The sequence below is a fragment of the Martes martes genome (assembly GCF_963455335.1).
Source record: "Martes martes genome assembly, chromosome: 6".
Classification (NCBI taxonomy): domain Eukaryota; kingdom Metazoa; phylum Chordata; class Mammalia; order Carnivora; family Mustelidae; genus Martes; species Martes martes.
The window spans coordinates 83,057,022-83,083,655 of record NC_137893.1 but is presented as its reverse complement, the minus strand read 5'-3'; the positions used below and the strand labels follow the sequence as shown (position 1 = coordinate 83,083,655).

At 41.4% G+C, this 26,634-nt stretch overlaps 1 protein-coding gene across 4 annotated transcripts in view; it reads right to left on the bottom strand.

Moving 5' to 3' along the window:
- Positions 1-1,739: 1,739 nt before the first annotated feature.
- The window catches only part of KCTD20 (potassium channel tetramerization domain containing 20), a 35,035-nt gene continuing 10,140 nt past the window's right edge, over positions 1,740-26,634 (bottom strand). For 2 of the 4 annotated variants that reach the window (XM_080805598.1, XM_080805599.1), the window contains 7 exons: positions 16,671-16,876; positions 13,858-14,131; positions 10,217-10,319; positions 9,713-9,833; positions 8,249-8,446; positions 6,753-6,863; positions 1,740-5,406 (listed from right to left, as the gene is read on the bottom strand). In XM_080805598.1, coding sequence (XP_080661724.1) covers positions 5,114-5,406; positions 6,753-6,863; positions 8,249-8,446; positions 9,713-9,833; positions 10,217-10,319; positions 13,858-14,131; positions 16,671-16,830 — 1,260 coding nt within the window. In that variant the 5' untranslated portion in view covers positions 16,831-16,876 and the 3' untranslated portion in view covers positions 1,740-5,113. Of the gene's footprint in view, positions 5,407-6,752; positions 6,864-8,248; positions 8,447-9,712; positions 9,834-10,216; positions 10,320-13,857; positions 14,132-16,496; positions 16,580-16,670; positions 16,877-26,634 lie in introns of those variants that run through there. The other 2 variants (XM_080805600.1, XM_080805601.1) reach the window with 2 other exon arrangements.

Here is a 26,634-nt window from a genome sequence, read left to right as displayed (position 1 = left end):
CTCATCTTACTTGATCAACCTGTTGCATGCATCCTGTTAACTTCAAAAAACCTGCAAAAAACTCTGTTCTTACCCGACTTCTTTCCCTCGCCACCACTTAAATGCTAGTAATCATCCAAGCAATGCCTTTGCCCTCTTTTTACTCATGTGATCTCAGTGATCTCCCCAACACCGTGGCTTCAGCTCCCATTTTTTGTGGTGAGGTCATCAAAGTGACCAGCTTCCCAGCTCCATCCCCAGAACTCTAGATCCCATATAACCAAGAGCCCTTAGACATCACCATCTGGAAGGCCTTGTTCAGGCTCAAACTAACACTACTCCAAATGGAGCTCCTCTTGCGTCCCATTGCCTTTTTGACTCCATCTACTCAGCTGTCCAGCTGGAAATGTCTTACACAGCTCCCATCCTAAACAAGCACAACTCTGGGGCATGGCCATCCGTTCCACCAGTGCCTTTGTTTCTTGCTACATCTACTGCAGTGACCCCTTAGCTGAACTCTTTGTCCCTGGTCCTTCCCCTTTCAAGTCTGCTGCCCTCCCTGCTGCCAAAGAAATACAAGTTTCAGGTTTGATCATGTCATTCTCCTGCATAAAACCCTTTCAGGCTCCCAATGGTTTATATAAATGAGAGCAAACACCTTTGAGGTAGAAGGGTCCTTCCTCACTCTGGCTTCATCTCTGCATTACCCCATCACCCCATCTTCCCTGATTATTTCACATTTGCATCTTTGCTCATAGTTAATTGGTCTGAAATACCTCCTCCCTGCATGTTCGGATCCAAGACAACTAGTACTCATTCTTCACGACTTGGTTCATGTATCACTTCTAGAATCCTCTTGTGAACTCTCCTCATAGTAAAAACTGGCTGCTCTATCCTTTTGGGTTTCCTGAGTGACCTGGCCTATTCATAGATCTGTTTTCCCCACAAGTATAAAAACACCATGAGAGGAACTATGTTCTGGTCATTGTGTCCCTGTGGTCGTGGAGTGCTTGGCACAGAATATACCGAGCAGGCCATGTCTTCAGAGCATGTCCTTACCTCTGCTGGTAAAGGCGAGCCTGCTGGGGAGATGCTGGCTTTAGTGCCCCTTGAAGTTGGATCACCAATAAGCTCCCAGGCTAAGTGAGCTGAGGAACTCCAGAGGCACCTGACTAGAGTTGGGCCAAATCAGATCAAAGGAGGAGCCAGAAGCTTTACAGCAATGTTTCCAAGGGAACTGCCTTTCATTCCTGCCATGGCTCCTCCCTTGTTTGAAACCAGAACATAAAAGTCTATGAGTCCTCTTACATTCCAAATTTATACTTGGCTTTGTGGGGGTCCTACTTGGTTGGATTTGAGGATTCAGGAGGTCTTGAATATAAATTAGCCAGGAACTTAAGAAGGCAGACTATTAGGGTTCTGGAACTGTGAGTTATAGACAGTAGAATGGGAAGGGCATGCCCAGGCTCAAAGTGACCCTGTGGCCCCACAGGAAAAAAGAGGCTCTGTTCTGGGCAGTCAAGATGCTGTTTTTTTGTTTGTTTTTGTTTTTTAGGCAGAGAGAGAGAGGGGGAAGCAGGCTCCCTGCTGAGCAGAGAGCCTGATGCGGGGCTCGATCCCAGGACCCTGAGATCATGACCTGAGCCGAAGGCAGAGGCTTAACTCACTGAGCCACCCAGGCGCCCCAAGATGCTGCTGTTTTGGGTCCCTTTTAACATCTTGACTTTTGGCTTTATTTTCTGCTAAAAAAACAACATGGACACAAATGATAATATTTTATTATAGAAAAAGCATCCCACATAAAGGATTTCGTAAACACTGGTAGGTGAACAAGTGCAATTTTAAAAAGTAAATACAAAGTAAAGAGGCAAAATCTACAAGCATTTTGCCTTTAAGAGAATATGTAATGTTCTCCTGCAGAAGTGATCCCACCCAGAGCACGAATGTGGCTCCATGTCCCCCAGTGAAGGCAGCAGGTATGCTTTCTGAACTCATATGCCCATTTTAACAATTTCAAAACAATGGCAAGAAGTGGCATTGAATAAATTACTAAAACCCCTTGATTCTTAACTTTCTATTGAAACTTGATTAAGAAGAAAAAAAGACTCCATATCACCCTTTGACAATTTGACTTAAAGCCTGTGCCAATTGTTTTCTGAAAATATATCCTTCCTTTCTGGGCTTATTCCACAGTATTTTCATAGACCTGTATACATTAGATGACATACTGGTTTCTTGGAATTTAGCGTAAAATAATATTTGCTATTATGTATTACACAGTAAATGTACTTTCTAGCTTCCTTACCATTTTTGCTGTCATCTTTTCAATATCCTTCCTCCACTTTGGAGAAACCATGATAATCTCACCAGACACACGTTAACACTCTGCCCACTCTCCAGCTTGATGCCAAATGTTTCCCAATCAATAATGATAATGATGCATTCTAAAATCTCAAATTCAGGTTCCTCTTGGCTTGCTGAGTAAGACAGTCTGAGCAATACCATCTTATGAAGATGGTTCAGTACACACAGCCTGGCTTACTTATTTAGGCACTTAGAAGAAAAACAAAAGACCCAGCAAACCTGAGTTCCACCTTTATTAGAAACAGCTCTTGCCCAGCTGGCCAGTAATGGACTCTGAAGGGAATAACTGCACTCCAGCCCTTGTCCCTGTGGGGACTGAGCGGTCCTGCCATCATGGACTGTCCTGGCCCCGGGAACAGAGCAGCTATGGCTAAGGGGAGCTACCAAATTAGTGATGCTGGGCTCCAAGCCAGGAGGGTGGTGGGTGCAGAAGAGACCTCCCTCTTCACCAGAAGGGACCCGTGGGCCCCACTTTTCCCTTTGTCACCACCATCTAGGGACACTGGCAGGTTTACCTGTATAGATTTCCAGTTCACCCCATGGGTTGGGGCCAAAAGCACATTAACCCAGTTTGGGTGGTGGAGGGAGGGAGGGAGACCTATTTCTTGAAAGCCTGAGGAAATTAATCACTTACATAGAACGTAGTGCGAAGTACATGCCATACTTTCATACCTGGCTTTTTACCTAAGCAAGGACTAACTGGTTTTAAAGTGTTAGCTGCGGCATGTTCACACTTGAATGTTAATAGAGAAGCTGGAGAACAGAAGTTACACTTGCTAGACTAACACAGTTCATTCAGATTTCCTTTGTGGTGGCATGGAAGGAAGTCAACTGAGAAGCAGAAAGGAAGCACCATTAAACGATTATCTGGGCTGGACACCTATCAGTGGGGAAGAATGAAATACTGGCATGGTCAAAGACAAACCTGACCTCAAATAGGAGTCAAGGAGTTTCACAGACATAAAACTACCCTCTGGCTACAAAAAAACCCTCACCCTAAACTTTAACCCTTACCATCAGCCTGATAAGCTAGATGCTAGTGGTAGTCAGAACTCTGGGTGGGAGATGACTCAGTTTAACCCCTTACTACAACTGTTTTCTGAATAACGGAGCATTGATCTCCGCTGTGACTGTGGTCACATGCACAGAGACACACTTCTTAAGAACATTCTTGTTCTTGAAGCCTGGAAAGAGCAGCTTTCAACACCCATCTGACTTTACCTTTGGAGGACTATAACTAGGGCAGTCAAAATGGAATCACCTAACTTGCCCTATGGTATCTTATGGGAATGGAATTTAAGAAAACTTGTCATGTTACCTTAAAGAACTTAAAGGAATCTATGTACCTTTTTGAAATCTGTGATGAGTAAAGGCTCTGGGTAGGTGATTAGAAGGCCAACCTTTACCATAAAATGGGAGATTATCCCTAGACACTTAACATCTGACTCTAGACTCTAAATTTAGCTCTGCTGTTAATAGCCATGAGGACACAAGGGAAAATGGTTCGGTACTGGGAGGAGTGGTCTGGGTTGTCACACACCATGCATTATTAATGGAGCCAAAAGATCAAACAAAATTACTAGGCCTAATACCCCTTCAATTCATCTGTCCTTTGGGGATGACAGTAGTATGGTTTTCTAACCCAGTGTGAGCAGTGTGATAGGCTACTTCAAGAACAAATATCCTGACCCAAAAAAAATCCCACAGTATGTAAAGAATATACAAAGAAATACAAAGAAAAATCCTGCACTGGGACAAGGGCTGGGCAAGTAATGTTTCCCTACCCAGCTTCACCCCAAATGCCCTCTTCCCTGGAGCTCTTACAAGTCTATGGAGAAACAGAGAGCTTGTGAGAAATTTCTGCCCATCTCTTGCAAGCCTTTCAGTCATATCATCTAAGGAAAGTTTCCCAGCCACACTCACAGCAATGTGCTGCTTAGGGAGAAGACATGTGGCTTCACACCACATTCCAAGCCATGACAATCAAAGTGGCCTAATCTGAACAGGTTCTTCTACTTGAGTTGTGAATTTCATTCCAAATGATCATTCCAAATAATTTCTTTAGACTCAAAAACCTTGAACGTAAAAAGGTTTCATAAACATTGTTACACTATTACCAGACTTCTGTCAAAGAAGCTGTGTGGTTTTGAACTATTCATTGCATTAATGAAAAACAAAATTTAAACTCTTAAGAAATCTCCTTTTGAACATTTTAGATGAGAGCCTAGTTCTTCCCAGATGCAGGTCTGGGCACAGAGGCTACCAGGAATGGCATCTTCACGGACCCCTAATGAGAATCCTATTTGCGCCTGCTTATGGAAGCTAGAGATTGTCTCTTTTTAAGGTTTGGTCCCTTTGCTGCTAAGTAACTTGCCTGGTATAAAACAAACAAAAAAGTCAAGAACAAAGTATAAAGGATGAGCAGACAGCTTTGATGAATATGAGGCAATAGGAGCCTTGACTTCCTTTCCTGCTTTTTGCAGTTGTGCAAAGACTCCGTAAATGGCACCAGACCCAAATTTTTCAAGTTACCAGGGCTGCTGCAAAGCCGGTAGCTTATTTACCAGTGAGACCAGTGAGTGCTTTTTCATCCCTTGCTGGAGGCACTGACTTTTCAGTAATGAAAAGGACACACGCTAATTGTGGGAGAAAGGGAAAGGATGCTGAAGCAGGTCTCCTGACACTCAGGGGGAGACAAACCATGGGGAGGACTGGCTGTGGGCATCCCAGACAGAGAAGGGCTCTGAAGAGGCACAGTCCACAGCTGGCCCTAATCCTGAAAGTCGCTAGATGCCATCTGAGAAAGTGGGGCATTCAGCCGGTCAAGTTCATCCACTTGAGGTGGGTGGTGCATTAATATCTCCTGGTCCTCTAAGACATCTTCTCCAGCAGCTACCAGATTAGTGAGGGATTTGCTTCGGACACACTGGAAATCCACATGGCGACTCTTCCCTTCTTCCTTTTCCCAGGACATCTGGATAAAGGGGCGCTGCACGTAGTTATAGATTACTTCAGAGCGGCCACCGGGCCTTCTCTTAATTTTTTCTTTGCAGGTAGGATAACCTGAAACAGAAGAAGGCCATTCTTATGACTCTGGGAAGTTACCCACTCTAGATTCCACGCTTTCTCTTCTCTAACCACATTAATTTCCTCCCAGATTCAAAGGCTGGGGAAATGACTTCTGACTATGCCTTGCCACTCCCAACAACATCCTGCATGCTCACTTTCCACCCACCCAGGTTAGTAGGTCTTGTTCCTGGAAGGGAAGTAACAAAAATTCTATCTCCTCTAATGGCAGGGTAAGAACAGCCTCTTAGTAATTTCAGAAGCCTGTACTTACTGGTACCAGTGCCATAATGTACTTACTGGCACCAATGCCTACTAGGCCATGGTGAAGTACAGTCTCTAACTCTAGTGCTTAGAGAGCACACTGTAGGAGAAGGTTAAGAAAGTATATAATGTGTAGCTTAAAGAAAAAACAGGGAATTTGCCTGAAATATCTGAAAGGCTACCACGTGGAAATGGGAGAAATTTTAGAGTAGCTTCAGAGGCTAGAACTAGAAGGAAGACTGAAGAAATTGGAAGTTATCTACTAGATACATGGAAAAATGTTCTAATGGTAGGACAGGTCTGATGGGCTGCTCTGGGAAATAGAATAATCCTTATCACCCTGTTCCCGGGGTTTCCAGTGACAAAGGAGGGACACAATGGAAAGAGGTTTAATAGACCTCAAAAATCTCTTCGCACCAGCAATTCCAACCTAAGTCACACACAGTGAAGACCTGATGGGTTCTGTAGGTAAGACTGAGAAAGCAAGAATAGAAAAACAAGAGTCAAACACTCATGAGGGGAGACCAGGATGGCTTCAGCATTCTTGAAGAATCAGTGTCTCAGACCCTTCCATGGAGACCACAGGTTGGGAGCCATCTGCTCACGACCATTTCAAACCATTCTACCAATATACACAGACATTTCTCAAAAGTGTGTAGTGGAATAAATCCAAATTTTGAGTCTCTAAAGCTATAGTTTTCAGAAGGACCCTTCCCGATCCCAAAAAATTCCTCACCAAGACTGCTGGTAGAATGGCTCTCTCACTTGGTAAGCCCACGGGCCCTGCTCCATTTACCCCCCAGTGTCTTTAGCCCTCACTGCTCTTTATCCCGAAGCAGTACACCCGAACTTATTCCTGCAGCTGCTTTAAAGCATTTACGACTGGAAATAAAATGAAAAATATAAGGGCAAACAAAAACAAAATCAGGAATCCTTCACACACGTAGGAATGTAGTTTTCATGTGTGCCTATTCTCCAGGTCCTCTGGAAGCCGGGTTTTAAGGACATAAGCTGTGCCTACAGATACAGCCTACTCCCTTGAGCCATGCAAGCTGAACACTAACTGGGATATTTATTACCTTCAATTCCAATGCGAATATTCTTCAGGCCTCGCTCCTTTAACACAGTTTTAGCAACATCACGATTCTCAATGTATTTGAAGAATCTGTAGAGCTTGGAGCTATAAAGAACTGGAAAAAGAAAAATTGAGTTAGTCATGGAGTAAAGACTTCTAAAAGAGGAGGGAGATGAGCTAACAGAATCAGCCTAATGAAAGGTATACCTGACTCTGATGGGAAAAAAAAAATCCAGCTGGATCACAGATGAAATGTTAAGTAATGGATCAAACATAAGAAGGAAACGACATGAGGAATTCTTCTAGTCTCAGGGTGGGGAAGACTTTTCTGGGTACAACATAAAACCAGGGGCCATAATATAAAAATTGATACATTCAGCTACCTAAAAATACAACATCTCTGCTTAGCCAAAACCACTGTAACTAAGCTAAAAGAAAACAAAAGTCAATTGGAAAAAAATACCTGCAACTCACATTACAAAGGGCTAATTTTCTTACTATATAAGAGTGGTCACAAATAGAGAACCTTCACAAATCAGTTCTGTAATGAGCAAAAGCACAAAGTTACAGAAAAGGAAATTAAAAGGCTTTTAGAAATTAAAAAGATGGTAAGTGTTGATCATGAAATGAGAAATGCAAATTAAAACATAAATGCAATGCTATTTTTTACCTATCAGTGTGACAAAGAAGTTTAATAAAACAGTGTTTTGGTGAGGATGTGGGAAACAAACCTGTCATATATTGTTTTGTGAGTGTAATATGGAGAATTTGGCAACATTTATCAAAATTATGAAATAACAAAGCTTTGACACACAAATTTCATTTCTAGGAAGATTATTCTCTAGAGATACACATGTGTGAAGACTGTTTAAGAGGTATTTACTGCAGCATCATTTGTAATTTATAGTTTCAAAGTCCAACAGAGCCAGTTAAATCAGTCACAGCATAGGCACATGGTGGAATACTAGACAGCCATTAATAAGATCGTGGAAGATTTCTATGTTAGACATGGTGTTGAACAGTCTGTAGGATATGGAAGCATTTGGAGAAAAGGAAAAACCGTGGATGTAATTGCTTATGTATGTGCACTGATTACATCTGAAGGATATTTAAAAAACTGAGGAGGAAAACCGGATGGGTGAGGCAGGGGTAGGATCAAGACTTTTCAGTGTATATCCATCCTTTCGTACTTTTTGAGTTATTACCAATTCAAAGGATTTAAAAATGAAACCAGCAGAGAGAAGAGTGACACCATTTAAGGGCCTCAGTGTGGCCTCCGTATCACCACCATCTCCGACAGACACCAGGGGCAGCAGTGGAAGGTGTACACGTTGGAGGCTTGGCACAAACTTTAGCCCTGCAGCAAGCACACTGCTCATGCAGGTGAGTGTACTCATCGCCAGCTCAACAGTGATATTCCCAGTGCTTCCGGGATCTAGCTGCTACTCTGCGCAGCGCATCTGTTGTGGAAAACATCTACACCGTGCAGTTTGTGCCTACTTTGGGAATATTCCTCCCCCATGGGAGGGGGGTGGTCTTCATCCCAGTCCACAGAATCCTCATCCGTCAGCACAACGATGTGGCACTCTCGCTCCCCTTTCTTGGCACAGCCCACCATGATGGGCAAGATCAGCTCTTCGAGGTAGTGGTCAAACTGCTTGTGAGCACCATCGTTAGACAGTTCATGCAGCAAAGCACCTGGGGAGAGACGCTGTAGGTGAGCATCCTCTCGGCCTGAGTGCAGATATTACTGGAGGGAAAAAGACTATGAGGTACTGGCTGTCATCACTGAGAAGTTGTAGAGACGTGGCCCATTAAAGGCAGAAATGGTTTCTGGCTTCGAGGCAATAATTAAGTGGATTTTGTTAGATATGTTGCACATTTTACCACTGTAACTTTTTTCATGTTTATTTATTATTAGCAAGAGGGAGGGAGGAGTGGAGGACAAAGGGAGAGAGAAAGAATCCCAAGCAGGTTCCATGCCCAGCGTGGAGCCGACGTGGGGCTCTATCCCACAACCCCGAGATCATGACCTGAGCAGAAACCAAGTCAGATGCTTAACCAACTGAGCCACCCAGGAGCCCCCCTCATGTTGAATAATCCCTGAGCACTTTGACCAACTGAAGTTTTGTTAGCTATACAATGTCAAACCACACACATTAATTCTACAAGAGAAAGAACCATCATTTGTAGTACCTCTTCTGAAGATGCTCTGGACCCCAATTTCATGGAGTTACGATACCACAGAAGAGGGATCATCTGAAGTTTGAGGACACCAAGGGACTTGCTCTAAGTGTGCGCTAGACCCAGTAGAGAGACCACAAGTCTAGAGAACTTCATGGAATATGCAGGGAAATGTATCATGAACCTCAAAGAATAATTTTTTAAATAATTTCAGGAAGCCTAGGTGATAATAAGAGAATGGCGTTTGTAGTCAGACAATTAGCTCTAATCCCAGCTTTTTAGAGTTTTGAACAAGTTAATTTCTCAGTCTTCTCATTTGTTAAACGGGGTTATTACCCGACTTGCAGGGCTCACTGCTGTTAAGACTTAAGCAAGTTCACATCTAGAAAGCACTTAGTAAACACGAAGTTAATGATAAAAGAATTCTAAGAAGAACCCAGCCAATTTATGCTGTTTGACTCTGCTCACATTATAATGTCCAAGAGTCAATATCCTTATTTATTAGCTGAGACACCAAGGTCCCTGAGAGGGGAAGCAGTTAGCTCAGTGCCTCACTGGGCAAGCTGGATTCAGAACCCGCCACACATTCTCTTTGGTTTACTCCATGTCCTCTCAGAGCTGTGAAGCAGGAGAGGGAACAGGTTAGTATCATGTCTCTGCCTCTGCGAATGGTTTTCAACCCACGCTCGAAACTGTTTAGTGATAAAGAATAGCAGCTGATTCCAAGCGAACTCAAAGTTCAGCTGCTCAAATGCAGCTCGGAGCTGCTCTTGTACTTACTCAGATCTTGACATCGGATAGTGTTGAAGTCAAAGTTAATGCAGAGATAATCGCATGTATCTCTAAGATCTGGAATAGAGATGCCATCAGGACAATTGATGATACCAGTTTTGTAATAATCCTGTAAAAAAATTAAAAAGAAGAAATATAGGCAAAGAACCAAGATGAGGAATGACCTCTTCAACCCCTCATCAATTCCTGGTTCTGTTAAAATGGTAGGTTACTAGAACTATCACCACATTGGCTGATGTGTCAGCTGGCAGAGTGGCTCCTGGCTCTCTGACGTGCTTAATCACAACCTGATAGCTGACTGAGCTCACACAAACAAGAGGTACTTCAACAACTGAGCTCACACAAACAAGAGGTACTTCAGGGAGAGAAAACAGAGGGAATGGGAACTGGAACTAGAGACCCTAAAGTCAGTAACAATTTGATGGAACTCTCAAGGCTTCTGCCTGTGCCTGCCCCTGGGGAAGACGATGCCACAAGAATGGTCCTACACACCAGCACTGTTCGAAATACAGTTGCACTGATTCCTTCGGCAATCTCATACTCTCCCTTCTCGTTGGGCCGAGTGAAATTGTACTCTCTTCCTGGTCCAAACATTCTGAAAGACATCAGACAACAATGTCAGAGAGCTGGATTCTTCACCCATGAGGACTGCTCCCCTCTTCACCTCATTCTGGAAGACTCCATTCCATGTTCTCATAGTATAAATTAAAAACACATCAGTGAGACCCAACCCCTATGAAGCAGCTCCCTCCAGACAGAAAAGGTGGTATCGATTGCTTGCAGCATTTGAGAGCAAGGAGAAATGAAGCAGCCAAGTCTTCAGGGATCACCAGTGGTAATCTTCTGCGACAGCAAATGAAGTAAAGCAGCATCTGCAGAGCTGGCCCTTGGAAAATCTCTGGTGTGTGTGAGGACTGCCTCTCCTGCCCTCCCCAGTGCCCATGGATATGCTGGCAGCTCAGGAAGACTGTGCTTCTCCTGCTCCTGACCCTTCCTGGTCCTTTCCCTCCTCTGTTAACCTGCCTTATCTAGCATGCAGTGGTTTGCTTTTCAACATCTAATGTGATAGATGCATCTGTCCTGGTGGGTGCAGACGTCACTGTCCTCCCATTCCCGGTACATTTTGATGCTGGAGCTCTGGGGAAAACACCCTTCTTCATTCCAAGGAGTAACACTAATGATAGGAACTTCGGGTCAAGCAGATAGGGATGGGAGGTATTAGGCTTATCTAGTGCTCCGGCATAGTTTAGCGAGGCGAACCTGCTCTGTGCATGAACTTAGAGGTCAGGAGGGCACAGGAAGATCTTGCCTTTTCTTACTCATCTTTTCCCATTCTTCCTCCCTCCCTTTCAGATCCCCTCCAGTAAAACTGGCCCCTTGACTTCCACCACTCCTGTTGCACATCTGAGCTGTGGAATGGGAAACCAGTGTGAGGGACAGGGCAGGCAGGCAGGCTCTTCGGCCAGCTTGATTTAAGTTCCCAATGGCGCCTCAGTGCCATTTCCTTCCTCAACCTGCTGGGAAGCCTGGCTGGCTCTTCAGTGTTAAAACTCTTATCCTCTACCCTAAATTGGCTGCTTTTCAAAGGTCTGAAAAAGACTCCAAACCACATACTTTCCAAACACTAACACCATATATAAGAAATCCATCCTGATAAAAGTGTCTTCAAAGAATGCTGACATTTCTGGAACATTCTGGTTAAAGTCCAACCAAAACAACTATGAATCAAAATAGTGAACAACATGCCATGCAATGCCCCCTTACCCCCCACAAATTCTCATAAGCAAGACATAAGCTCAGAGTTATTTTTCTGGTAATGGTGTGGATGAACATTAATCCACTTGCAATCTTTTAGCCCGTCCCCCTTGTGACTAATGGCTCACATTTTTAAAGCTCACTGACTAGGCTTACCAACACTGTATGTAACCTCTGGACAGAGCAAACCTAAGTAACTCTCGGAACCAATAGCCTCAGCTGAAGAACCACCTAGATTAAGAATCAGATTCTCTCATCATGGGACAACTCATTCCTAGATTCAAAGAAAGAGGGTCAGCTAAGAATCTATTAATCATGGGTGCCTGGGTGGCTCAGTGGGTTAAGCCTCTGCCTTTAGCTCAGGTCATGATCTCAGGGTCCTGGGATCAAGCCCTGCATCAGGCTCTCTGCTCAGCAGGGAGCCTGCTTCCCCATCTCTCTCTGCCTGCCTCTCTGCCTACTTGTGATCTATCACATAAATAAATAAAAATCTTAAAAAAAAAAGAAGCTATTAATCAAACAGAAAATGCTTGCCTTTCTTCTCATAAGCACTACTGTCAGAGGCAATCTACTTTGAAGAGCCAGCCAGTGCTGCAAGAACACCGTTTTTGGGTGTGTGTATGGTGGTGGTGGGGTGGGCAGTGGTAGTGACCCCAAGACTGAGGGCAGAAAGTCAAATCTGATAAAATGTAGGGCCAATCTGGAAAATGTTTTAATGTTCTAATTTAGTCTTTTTTTGTTTGCTTGCTTGCTTGTTCTAGTTTAGTCTTAATTCAGAGGTTTGAGAAGTATTCAGATTTGGTTCTGGCTAAAAATGGTTCATCATGAATCTGTATGTATATGTTCAAATATAAGTATATTTGAGTAGCTGGATTTCATTTAGCCTAAAATTCAACAAATGAGTGTGGTCCATTCTGATTACTTTTTTTTTTTTAAAGATTTTATTTATTTATTTGACAGAGATCACAAGTAGGCAGAGAGGCATGCAGAGGAGGGTGGGGGAAGCAGGCTCCCTGCTGAGCAGAGAGCCCCATGCGGGGCTCGATCCCAGAACCCCGAGACCACGATCCGAGCCGAAGGCAGAGGCTTAACCTACTGAGCCTCCCAGGCGCCCCTCCATTCTGATTTCTAAATCAGTTCAAATTAGTCCAAAGTCCTAATGAGGTTAAATCTTTATATAAGATCTACTTCCAAGTAGATGAAAATCCTCAAAAGCCAAATGTCTGTGTGTAATATACATACACACATTATTATTTTTACTCTTATCCCAATTTGCTCTGCCTCATGTTAAGGTCTGTGGTTGGCCAGAAGGAGCACGTCCTAACTCCCAGCCCAGGCTCCAAGAACACTTTCTGGCCAGTGCTCCTCCTTGGTAGGCTTTTTTCATTTCCTAAACTCTAACCCTAAAATGCTGGAGGCAGGAGATGGGGAGAGGAGGGTAAGATCGTGGTCTCAATGAAGCAGCACAGAGAATGGAACATGATGAAAAGAGAGAGCACTCACAAAACAATACAACAGCCAGACATGAAGACTCAGTTTTGGAAAACTTGAATAGAGACGGAGTATCAGAAAATGACAGCATGACACCCGCTGCCAAGCACAGTGGGCAACAGATGGCAGGCAAAAGGCTTTTCCATAAAACGGCTTTGCTATTGTGTCATTTGGAACACGTTTCTAATTCTATTTTTTATTAAAAGACAAAAGAAAAAAAAAGAACCCACAACTTAGATCTCCCCTTAACCCTGTCTTTGACCTGTGGAACTCAGGCAAGATTACTTTTGTGAGGGTGTACGCATTATGGATAAGATGGATAAGAAATGAGGTGTGTGAAATAAAATCTTAAAAAAAAAAGGGGGGGGCGCCTGGGTGGCTCAGTGGGTTAAGCCGCTGCCTTCGGCTCAGGTCATGATCTCGGGGTCCTGGGATCGAGCCCCACATCGGGCTCTCTGCTCGGCAGGCAGCCTGCTTCCCTCGCACTCTCTCTGGCTGCCTCTTTGCCTACTTGTGATCTCTATCAAATAAATAAATAAAATCTTTTAAAAAAAAAAAAGAAATGAGGTGTGTGACTTCTGTTTTAGAGTGAGTTTATAGAGGAAGAGGGAAGGATATTCAGCAGATTATTTTCCATAGTCCTGATTGCACGCCCTTCTGTGGGGGCCCATTGTGCTGTACTGGCTTTGTAAATAGAGTACATCCCCCAAATCATCAACACATAAACAGCTTTGTACAAGCTTGCCCTCCCTGTCTCATAAAGATATGAAGGTAGAAAAATAAGCAACCGCAGGCCTTCTTTTCCTCACATCTAGTGCAAGATAAACAGCAGGTACTTCTATTCATAGAGAACACAGTGAATTTGGAAGGAAATTATCATCAATTACCTTCCCAACATGGTATCCGGATGAGCAGTGAAAATTTGTGGATTCACAACAAAACGTGTGCCATCTACAAGAAGTGTCACTTTCTCTGGTGCCTGGGAATGAACGTTACTGCCAAAGCCCACAGTGCTGTTTCCAAATCGTTCTGGAGCCATAAAGGATTCATGGTTCCGTTTATTCCCATTTTGGAAGCAGGAGCCTTTGATGTCCTCGGGAAGTGGCATTATGTGAGGGAACTGAAGATTTGCTGGCTGAGAGGCATAGTCAAGTGAAAGGTCTAAAAGATCATACAAACAAACCAAAATAACTTGACAGCAAAAAGCCTTGGGGGAAAAAATAAATCTCGTCTCTTTAAAAAACAACAAAAGCCCCCAAACTTTTAGGTGTTCGCAGGCAAAAAACTCTTGCCCTGAACAAGTAAAGGAAGAATAAGCTAGAGATTCATATTGGATCCCCCTGAGCTTTCTTCAGGTTTGTATGTTGGGGAGGAGAGAATGAAGGCAATAATGCCCACATTTCAAAGTGATTTAAAAATTTTAAAGTAAATTATGTGCATGGCTTAAAAAAATTTAAACACTAGAGAATTTCTGTGGACAACCAGCAAGGTTCTGTCAGACTCCATGCCCTCCCCCGGTCTTGTTTCACAGAGTCAATCACTTTTTACTTCTGTCTCCACTTTTAGCTCTAAATAATACTCTCGTAGTTCCTGTGTTTTATTTAAGGAACCTGCTACTTCTGGGTGCAGAAACTATTCCTTTCCCACGTCCTTCTAAAAATTTCCAAATGTTTCTAAATGTTATTTCCCAGAAAGGATGACAGTCTCTAATTGTTTAATGCATTACCTTTCCTAGAAATTCACATAAAAATGCATTTTCACTATGCACTGGAGAATCCTAACATCACCAGGACCATTTTTTGAAGAGGCAGGGCTTGCCCTCAGTACAAAGGTTCCAGTGCAAGTGGCCTTGGGTTAGGATTCCTTCATGGAAACCGTTTTTGTGCTAGTGTCACCAAGGAGGCGTTTCCTTTAAGCAATTTATTTAATTTTCTAAACACTGTTCATGTCTCTAAAATGAGAATCATGTTCACTTCACCTCCCTCAAAGGATTCTTCTATCAACTGAATTAAAGTATGTGAGAGCACTTCAAAGTGTGTTAATACCATATCATGGAAAAAAGGCTTACAACTAAATATGTGAAATCTGGATATAATGCAGAAGACAACTGGGGGAAATTTTTATGAAAGCATTATCATCGGATTCTTTTAAATTGGCAGGTCTCCCAATATATTTTAATGTAAAAAAGTCTCTTTCACGAAAAATTTCAAACATACCGAAGTTAACACAATATGCATATCCTGTCACCTAGATTTAACAAGCTTAATTAACTTTTCTACATTTTCTTAAAATCTTTTTTTGAAAAAAGTAAAAGGTTATAGATACAACTGAGTGTCTGACTCCCATCCTGCATGAATTTTAAGTCTGTATACAATAATTCATGAACAGGATTACCTGCTTTTCACTTGTGGGAAATCAGCCTGATTTCGGGCCCTTAGATAACCAAATAAATTGTGAGCTAGAGTGCACTCATATTTCTTCCCCATTTGCTTCTGAAGGAAAGGAAACCAAAATCTAGACCAAACACCAACTGAGGGTTCACATACTACAGCTTTGGACAAATTTTCAGTGTGGCCCCATTGTTTGCACAAGAGCCAAGCTTCCACACAACCCACGGACAAGCTTCTAGCAAGAAATGCTTACATCACTAAGACGGGCTTTCACATTCAAAATGCTGTTCTAAAATGAAAGTAGGTACCCACATCATAAATTCAGGATGCTTGATTCCCTACCCCCTCCACCCCCCAACAATAAAGCAGTTCCAGTGGGCTGATTCCTGAAGGGTGCCTCAAGTCCCACGCGGTGTACGTGGGTGAGCAGGAAGGGGGACTCAGTGCACAAACTCCCCCCAATGGCACACTCTAGGATGGCAGGCATGCCCTGCTCTTCTGCCAGCAGACGCATCTAGAATACCACAGGCTGGTCAGAAAGACACGGGTTCAAATGGCAGCTGCCCACCTCCTAGCAGTGTGGGCCTGAGCACGTTCTGTAAGTTCCTGAAATTTCCTTTCCTCATCTGCACAAGGAGGAGGACTCTAAGCAGGGATCAGCACACTTTCTGTAAAGGGCCAGAAAGCTCTGTGGGTCACAGTCCCTGCCACTGTAGCTAGAAAGTAGCCAAAGACCATATGTAAACAAACAGGCATGATGGCAGCATTTTAAAAACATACAAAACAGGCAGTGATTTAGATTTGGCAACAGTCTGCCATCCTTAATCTAAAAACATGTATGTGAAGTTCCTAGCCCAGTGAGTGCTCAATAAACAGTAACTGCTATTGTGAGTGTTGCGCTGCCTTTATTCAAAGTTAAAAAGAAGTGGACAGTTTATCAAGAGCCTGCACATCCATTAACTCCGAAGTCTCCCAGTCCTGTGAAGTAAGAAGAATATTAACATCCCTGTTTTCCAGATTAAGAAAGCAGGGCTCGGAAAGATTAAGGAGCTCATCCACTCTTACAGATGATAAGTAGCAGAGTTAGACTCTGAATCTGTCTTTTGACTCCAGACCCAGGACTAGCTTTCTCATACCGTTACCGCTGAGTTAGACGTGCGGGACTGAGTGAGTCAGCGGGGCTGTTATGTGGCAGTCAGCCTTCTGTAACTAAGCCAGTCCGCTGGAGAAGTTATTTATGCCTTCCAGGTGGAGTGGACACTCACGGGTCAGAAAGCCCTCCGAATTCAGTCAAGATCTAACCATCGTACCATCACTCCTGGGCCCTAGAGGGTAAGTGAGACTCTGAAGAGCAGAAGCAGCCAGGCTATTTGTTTCTCTCTCCTGGGCCACAGCTGTGGGGTCATCGCTTAGGCAGCTGGCCTCCTGCCGCAGTGCCCTGTCGCTCTCGCTGCCGCGGTGAACGTTCATCCTTGAGTTCTGGATCCTGAACTGTCTGCTGGGCCAGAGAAAAAGCCTGGAAGACAGGAATGTGCAGGATTTAGAACACTCTCCGACAGACTTCCAAGGACTTCTGAAGCACGAAAGCCAAGCTGGAGAACTCACAGATGGCTCACATTCTTGTTTGAAGAAGAAATGACATCTTAAACTTATTTCTGTGATTTTATACTGGGAGGAAATGGGCTTATTTAATGATCTTTACCAAATCACTAACAATTTAAGAATGTTGATCAACTTGTTATTTGAGAATAATTTTAAGCTGTATCCAAAACAGACATCACACCCACCATTTTGGCCCCAATCATGATCAGTTCTACAAGTTAAATGGCAGTGCAGTAATTTGGTGTTGTTTAGATCACAGACACAAAAGGGGAAGACTCCAACAAGTCAATTAAAGAAAACCTGCCCATATGTGAAAAATAATCAAGACACATGTGTTCCTGCAACAACTAAGCACTAGGAAATGAAAACTATCAAATCTTGCATTAGCATTATGGTTGTTGAAACAAGAAGTCACCTGCACTAAAGAAAAAACAAACAAACAAAATTTGACTTACAGTGCCCAGGTTCCTCCTAATAAGTTCTCTTTCACTTTCTGTACCTTGTGCTCAACCCCCAACCCCACTTCAAAATTACACCAAGACATCATTGGCTAGAAGGCTAACTCTCCCCCAGGCAGTCCAGTCATGGGAGGAACACATAACGAGCTACCTCCCTGCGCCAGGCATTTGCTCATCAGGCAGAATGGGGGCGGCGGGGGGGGGACTATGTGAAAAGCTTCATACCTTTCTTCCAGGTAATCCTGCCCTGCAGCCCTTCCATCCTTAGGGGATGCACAACTATGTGAAATATTCCTGAAGTTCACCTTACTTATTATTCTATTATATTGATTTCTACTTGCAATTTCGGTGGAAGAATCATCTTACATCACCACTGATTTTTATCCAAGTGGATTGCATGCTAACACCATTTCAGGAAGAAATTAGGTCACTAAGGGCAGTAACATGTAGCATGTAGCGGTTAAAACAGATCCCTAGCAACTGGTAAAGTCAAAACCACCACTGCCCTTAAGTTTTATTCAGATGTCAAAATCAGGTCTATAGAACAGGGTAAGAAAAGGATCCATGGAACTGGAAAGAGCTTATTGCCAACATTGGAAAGACCAAAAAGGGGTCTGCTTCTTTAAGCTTAACTGGTTCTGAATGACAATGTTTCACTTAACCTGTAGATACGGTTTCTCAACTCTTCACTAGGATTAACGCTTAGTGGCACACATTAAGAAATCACCTAATGCAACATTTCCCAAAGTCTTCTGTGAATTAATTCCTCTATAATCCTAGAATGACAGAACAAAACTCTCTTAAACTTTGAAACCAAAAAAGTTAACTGACACCAGAAGATTTTACACCGGAGTAGCCTGTTTAAACCTAATACCACTCCCCTTCCAGGATGAGGCATTCATTCAACTTTGAATGTGTATTTTCACTGCCAACCTTCAATTCTGTAACCATCCCCCAAATGAACTGTGGTCCTCAGAACAGTTCTAAGGAAAAAGAAAAAGGAAAAAGAAAAAGCAAAGCACTTAAACAATACAGTCTCTATTGCTAAAAACTATTTTTGGCCAAAATGCAGTCCTAAAAGTCATGGCAGCATACAATGACAGAAACCAAAGGATCGTGCTGTCCCTGGCACACTGAACAGTAGCTGACAAGACTGCTTCAGGAAAGGAATAGGAGTCAGAAATATATATTAGTTTTTTTTAAAGATTTTATTTATTTATTTGTCAGAGAGAGAGAGATCACAAGTAGGCAGAGTGGCAGGCAGAGAGAGAGCGGGAAACAGGCTCTCAGCTGAGCAGAAAGCCCGATGCGGGGCTCGATCCCAGGACCCTGAGATCGTGACCTGAGCTGAAGGCAGAGGCTTAACCCACTGAGCCACCCAGGTGCCGCAGGAGTCAGAAATATATTAATAATGGGAGCTCAGACTACATGGCCATTAAGAAAACTTAACATCCAGCAAGCAGCTTGAGCTTCACTTCCACACAGTATGTGTAAGCATTTTATAATATTATAAAATTGTATTTTATATATTATAAAATTATATATTATAAAATTATAATATAAATTATAAATAATAAATAGAAATTATTTTTTTTTCACAGGCCTCACATGAAGGCTCATATTTTGTAAGTCGTGATTTTGCAGACCTGGAATAGCAAGACCACTTAGCTTCATAATCTCCCATCTTGGAAAATTTAGACACAATCTTTGGTATTGGAATTATCTCCACATATTTCTTGCACCTAAAAACAGACACACCAGTTTCTCCCAAGAACATAATCATCTTGAGTATTAATCCAAAATAACTTCTAGTTATAATAAATCTATGTATTTTCTTCTTACTTGGGATTTCCTCTAATCAATTATTTCTGAAGAAAACAAGGTATTACATGGATCTCTGTGCCATTAAGTACAATATCTTGCACTAAACTATTCAGATTTTTAAAATCTGGATATAATAGGGTTAGGAGCAAACAACCCTAACATGAATCTATCTCAAAAGCATAACGCTTTCAGACTGTAAATGGTATAAGGGTTATGATCTTTTATTTATTTTTAAAAAATTTTTATTTATTTGACAGAGATCACAAGTAGGCAGAGAGGCAGGCAGAGAGAGAGAGAGAGAGAGAGAGAGAAGAAAGCAGGCTCCCCGCTGAGCAGAGAGTCCCAGGACCCTGGGATCATGACCTGAGTGGAAGGCAGAGGATTTAACCCACTGAGCCACCCAGGTGCCCCTATTTATTCTTTTAAAAAGATTTTATTTATTCATTTGAGACAGAGAGAGAGTATGAACAGGGGGAGGGACAAAGGAAGAAGGAGAAGCAGACCTCCTGCTGAGTGGGAAGCCCAACTCAGGGCTGGATCCCAGGACCCCAGAATATGATCTTTTTTAAAAGGCAGTATCTTTTCTTTTCTTTCTTTTTTAAATTTCAGAGTAAGCTGGGTGGTGAAGAGGTAGGATGCCACAGAATTTGGTAAATAAACCAATCTATCCTTCATCTATACTCCATAATTAGATTTAGAAAGTAATTACATCTTTTTCCAGAATTTTTGCTAACAGTGTTTCAGTTTTATCTTTACTAATCTGGTAAGTGAAATGTGATAGCTCATTTTAATGTGATAAATTAACAAGTCATTTTCATTATTTTTTTCATCAAAAATTTTACCTTTGAGATCCTTAAAATTTTACCTTTGGGTGGGTGGGGAAAAACAACCATGCTGACCAGGTATTAGGTAATAGTGATTTATTCATATCAAGTTTGTCAGGCTTGACTAGAATCACTGGGTGTTTCCCAGGACTGCTCTCATCTCCCTGGAAGTCTGAGAGAACGAAGTATATTATAAGACCACCCACTAGACTGAAGCAAAGCAGGTTCTGGCTTCGACTTCGTTATTAACTAGCCATGTCACCAAAACATTCTTTAAGCTTCAGTATTTTCATCCATAAAAACAGAGGAGGATGCTTGCCATTACCAAGTCAGACAAACCTTTCTCAAACAGGATGCAGGGCAAAGCTCTCAGAACTCATGAGGCACCATACAAAAGACAAGAGATAAGCTTGGGAGACATGTGTCAATCTCCCACATACAGCAGCTCAGTATTTCTTTAGCTCTCTAAGCCTGTTATCATGCTCATCCTCTACTTTTGAATATACTTATGTTCTGACTATTGTCCAGTTCTGATTTCAGCCACCTTCCTCATTTTGATTCAGTGAGACGATACTCTGTACTGTTGTTGGAATTCTACAAATTATTTTTGGCCTCAGTTGCCTAACTTTTCATTTGCACCTGACCTTCTGTGTCTTTCTGTTCTCCCACCCCCCACCTCAACCCAGGAAAACACCGTATCTTCCTCTTCTATTGCCAAGCTGTCTTTTCTTTAGCTATTTTACTCCTGCAGAATTTTAAAAAACAAAGAATAATCCTGCACTCAGGCAGTACAGATTTATTGCTGTTGACAGAAAATACTAAGAAGATAAAAATCACCCATAATTCCTCTTCCAGACTTTCCTAAGCATAAATACATATATTTTTTTATTTTCTACAATTTGAAATTCTGCTGTTTATATTATGCTATATTTTTCAACATAACATGATTTTGCCTGTAGGTCAACAATTATACTCATATCATTTTCAATGGTACATAATATTCTATTACGTGGTTATACCAAATTTCATGTTTTATTGCTTTTTTTTTTAACATTCAATCTTTACCCCATAATTTGTTTTGTATACAGCATGAAATATGGATGTACCAAAATTCAAATGGTTAACCAATTATCTGCCTTAATATATTCCGAAGAGTCCATTTTTTTCCCCATACTGATTTGAGATGTCACCTTTATCAAATACTAACAGATAATAGATGCTTGATCTGGTTTTTACACTCTGTTCCACCAATTCATCTATTTCTGTGCCAATGTCATGTATAATTTCAACTGAACAATCTTGCCATCATTTTTCTATGTTCCTTAGCTAGAAGTTCTAAAATGGTATTTTTAAGTTGTCAACAGGGAAATTTTTTCTTCTAATTTTTAACATTGTGTCTTATATTTTTTCTGCCTTCAGTAACATATTTAGTTTAAAATCACTGTAATAAGAGTCATTGAATATTACATTTAATGGATAGCAGTTACACACAGATTCCTTTTACCAGGTTTGTTATCCAGAATGTAGCCTTGTTTGTTTTTTATTTTTTTATTTTAATAAACATATAATGTATTTTTATCCCCAGGGGTACAGGTCTGTCAATCGCCAGGTTTACACATTTCACAGCACTCATCATAGCACATACCCTTCCCAATGTCCATATCCCTACCACCCTCTCCCGTCCCCCCTCCCCCCAGCAACCCTCAGTCTGTTTTTTGAGATTGAGTCTTTTATGGTTTGTCTCCCTCCCAATCCCATCTTTTCATTTTTTCTTTTCCTACCTCCCCCCAACCCCCCCCCCCGCCTTGCATCTCCACTTCCTCATATCAAAGAGATCATATGATAGTTGTCTTTCTCCGATTGACTTATTTCGCTAAGCATGATACCCTCTAGTTCCATCCACGTCGTCGCAAATGGCAAGATTTCATTTCTTTTGATGGCTGCATAGTATTCCATTGTGTATATATACCACACCTTCTTTATCCATTCATCTGTTGATGGACATCTAGGCTCTTTCCACAGTTTGGCTATTGTGGACATTGCTGCTATAAACATTCGGGTGCACGTGTCCCTTCGGAGCACCACGTTTGTATCTTTAGGATATATACCGAGGAGTGCAATCGCTGGGTTGTAGGGTAGCTCTATTTTCAGTTTTTTGAGGAACCTCCACACTGTTTTCCAGAGTGGTTGCACCAGCTTGCATTCCCACCAGCAGTGTGGGAGGGTTCCCCTCTCTCTGCATCCTCACCAGCATGTCATTTCTTGACTTGTTAATTTTAGCCATTCTGACTGGTGTGAGGTGGTATCTCATTGTGGATTTGATTTGTATTTCCCTGATGCCGAGTGATATGGAGCATTTTTTCATGTGTCTGTTGGCCATCTGGATATCTTCTTTGCAGAAATGTCTGTTCATGTCCTCTGCCCATTTCTTGACTGGATTATTTGTTCTTTGGGTATTGAGTTTGCTCAGCTCTTTATAGATTTTGGATACTAGCCCTTTATCTGATATGTCGTTTGCAAATATCTTCTCCCATTCTGTCAGTTGTCTTTTGGTTTTGTTAACTGTTTCCTTTGCTGTGCAAAAGCTTTTGATCTTGATGAAATCCCAATAGTTCATTTTTGCCCTTGCTTCTGTTGCCTTTGGCGATGTTCCTAGGAAGAAGTTGCTGCGGTTGAGGTCAAAGAGGTTGCTGCCTGCATTCTCCTCAAGGATTTTGATAGATTCCTTTCTCACATTGAGGTCCTTCATCCATTTTGAGTCTATTTTCGTGTGTGGTGTAAGGAAATAGTCCAATTTCATTTTTCTGCATGTGGCTGTCCAATTTTCCCAGCACCGTTTGTTGAAGAGGCTGTCTTTTTTCCATCGGACATTCTTTCCTGCTTTGTCAAAGATTAGTTGACCCTAGAGTTGAGGGTCTATTTCTGGGCTCTCTATTCTGTTCCATTGGTCTATATGTCTGTTTTTGTGCCAGTACCATACTGTCTTGATGATGACACCTTTGTAATAGAGCTTGAAGTCTGGAATTGTGATGCCACCGACTTTGGCTTTCTTTTTCAATATTCCTTTGGCTATTCGAGGTCTTTTCTGGTTCCATATAAATTTTAGGATTATTTGTTCTATTTCTTTAAAAAAATGGATGGGATTTTGATAGGGATTGCATTAAATGTGTAGATGGCTTTAGGTAGAATAGACATTTTCACAATATTTGTTCTTCCAATCCATGAGCATGGAATATTTTTCCATTTCTTTGTGTCTTCCATTCCTTTCATGAGTACTTTATAGTTTTCTGAGTACAGATTCTTTGCCTCTTTGGTTAGATTTATTCCTAGGTATCTTATGGTTTTGGGTGCAATTGTAAACGGGACTGACTCCTCAATTTCTCTTTCTTCTGTCTTGTTGTTAGTGTAAAGAAATGCAACTGATTTCTGTGCATTGACTTTATATCCTGACACTTTACTGAATTCCTGTATAAGTTCTAGCAGTTTTGGAGTGGAGCCTTTTGGGTTTTCCACATATAGTATCATATCATCTGCAAAGAGTGATAGTTTGACTTCTTCTTTGCCGATTTGGATGCCTTTAATTTCTTTTTGTTGTCTGATTGCTGAGGCTAGGACTTCTAGTACTATGTTGAACAGCAGTGGTGATAACGGACATCCCTGCCGTGTTCCTGACCTTAGCGGAAAAGCTTTCAGTTTTTCTCCATTGAGAATGTTATTTGCGGTGGGTTTTTCATAGATGGCTTTGATAATATTGAGGTATGTGCCTTCTATCCCTACACTTTGAAGAGCTTTAATCAGGAAGGGATGCTGCACTTTGTCAAATGCTTTTTCAGCATCTATTGAGAGTATCATATGGTTCTTACTCTTTCTTTTATTAATGTATTGTATCACATTGATGGATTTGCGGATGTTGAACCAACCTTGCATCCCTGGAATAAATCCCACTTGGTCGTGGTGAATAATCCTTTTAATGTACTGTTGGATCCTACTGGCCAGTATTTTGGTGAGAATTTTCGCATCTGTGTTCATCAAAGATATTGGTCTGTAATTCTCTTTTTTGGTGGGATCCTTGTCTGGTTTTGGGATCAAGGTGATGCTGGCCTCATAGAATGAGTTTGGAAGTTTTCCTTCCATTTCTATTTTTTGGAACAGTTTCAGGAGAATAGGAATTAATTCTTCTTTAAATGTTTGGTAGAATTCCCCTGAGAAGCCGTCTGGTCCTGGACTTTTGTTTGTTTGGAGATTTTTGATGACTGTTTCAAACTCCTTACTGGTTATGGGCCTTGTTTGTTTTTAAAGATTTTATTTTTTAAGCAATCTCTACACCCAACGTGGGGCTTGAACTCACAACCCTGAGATCAAGAGTCACATGCTCCACCAACTGAGCCAGCCAGGTCCCCAAATGTTCCAACTTTTATTATAGGAAGTAAAAATTCACTTTACCTGAAAAGATTACTGCCATTATTCATTCCAATGAAATATTAAAAGTATGTATGGATAATTGAAAACTATTAAAACTAAAACAATTTTGCTGTTTATTGTTGAGACATTGTTTAATCAAATTTTTAATTCCAAAGTAAAACCTAAGTTTCCTTAGCTATTTTAACACATAAAAATACATATGCATTAAAGAAATTATGCTGTCTAGGTTAATACTGCAGCTATACTAGAAGACTTCTGTGCAGAAAAAGAACTCAAGATACTGTACTTCTTGAATACTGGTCAAGATTTTTACACATGCCCTTCTTAGATACTCTCTACATGAGCCTAAGCAATTAATCCCTAGTAAAGATCAACCCCCTTGCCCTGTTTTATCTTTCGGGTTTCTATTTCTTTTCAAAGAACTGATGCTATAAAATGTTTTCCCACTTACCATACCATTTCTTTAAAAAGTCTCAAATTAAGGGAAGCTATATTTAACCATACCCTATGCCGCCACCCATATTTGCCAGCAAGTGCTCTGAAAACAGACTGCATAGTTTGGTTCTTGACTCCACTACTTATTTGCTCTGTCAATCTGCACACATGACTAATTTCTCTGAGACTCAATTTTCTCATCTGTAAACTGATAATATCTATTTGGAAGAGCTATTTTAGGGATCACAAATACTTTAGATCAAGTATGATCTCTGACATATGGTAAACATTGAAAATAGTTGTTACTATTCATATATTCAAACCTAGCTTCAAGTTTATTAAAAATCATATTCAAAAACATTTTTTAAATCTTTGCTTGTTTCTTTCTTGCATTATTACCTACCTACCACATCATCCCTCATCTCCATTCCAATACCAACAACCTCTATTTATCTCTGTGTAGCTGTACTTTTTATATTAAGAATAACTGCTGGATTTTGAATGTGTCCATTTGCAGAGGTAATAAAATTCAATTATGATACCACTGTTAATTCTTAATTTCAAACATTTACTGATAACAGACATGTTACTTCTTTAAACCAAACCTTTAATTTTAGAACTAAAAACTACACAGCTTTCTTTTTTGGAAAGTAGGCTCCATACCCAACGCAGGGCTTGAACTAATGACCCTGAGATCAAGATAGATAGAGCTGTGTGATCTAGTGAGAAAACTGTATAGCTTTCTAATCAATCTTCTGTATTAACTAAACACTTTTATCAGCTAGGTTTCTTTCTTTTCTTTTTTTAAGATTTTATTTATTTGAGACAGAGAGAGAGAGAGAGAGCACCACAAGCGGGGGGGGGGGGTGTCAAAAAGGGAGAGGGAGAAGCAGAATCCTTGCAGAGCAGGGAGCCCAATGCGGAGCTTAATCCCAGGACCTTGAGATCATGACCTGAGTCAGAGGTAGACACCCAACCCACTGAGCCACCCAGGTGCTCCTCATTTTGAAAGTTTTTAAATCTCCATGAAAATGGAAAAATCATTACAATCAGTACACTCATATATACCCCTCAGACTTAACAATGATCATCCTGTCTCATTTGTGTGTGCTTACACTTCCCTTCCCATACATTTTCCAAATCACCTGAGAGTTACAGATAGGCGCACTTCCTATCCTTAATACTTCAGTATGCATAGTCTAAGAATTATGACATTTTCCTATAAAACACAATAGTACTATTTTCATCTAAGAAAATGAACAGTTCTATAATCTCAACATATAATCCATAACCAAATTTACTAATTTGGCCTCATATTTTCCTCTATAGCCTTTTTTGGGTATCCATAATCCAATCAAGGCCCATTCCTTGCATCTGGCTGTTCTCGATCTTTTAATATTACATATTCCTTCCCCCCATTAAAAAAAAAATTATTTGTTTTAAAGACATAGAGTACAGACAGGGAAAGGGAGAGAGAAGCAGGAGCCCTGTCCAGGGTACAGGGCTTGATCTCATGACACATAACCCTGAGATCACAACCTGAGTTGAATTGAAGAGCTGGAAGCTCAAATGATTGAGCCACCCAGACACCCCTGAAACTGACATTTTAAAAAAGTATAGGTCAGTTCCAACATCCTGGATCTATTTCCATATAAGTAAAACATTTTCTTGTGACTAAACAAGAATATGACAGATGGCAACTGTATCCT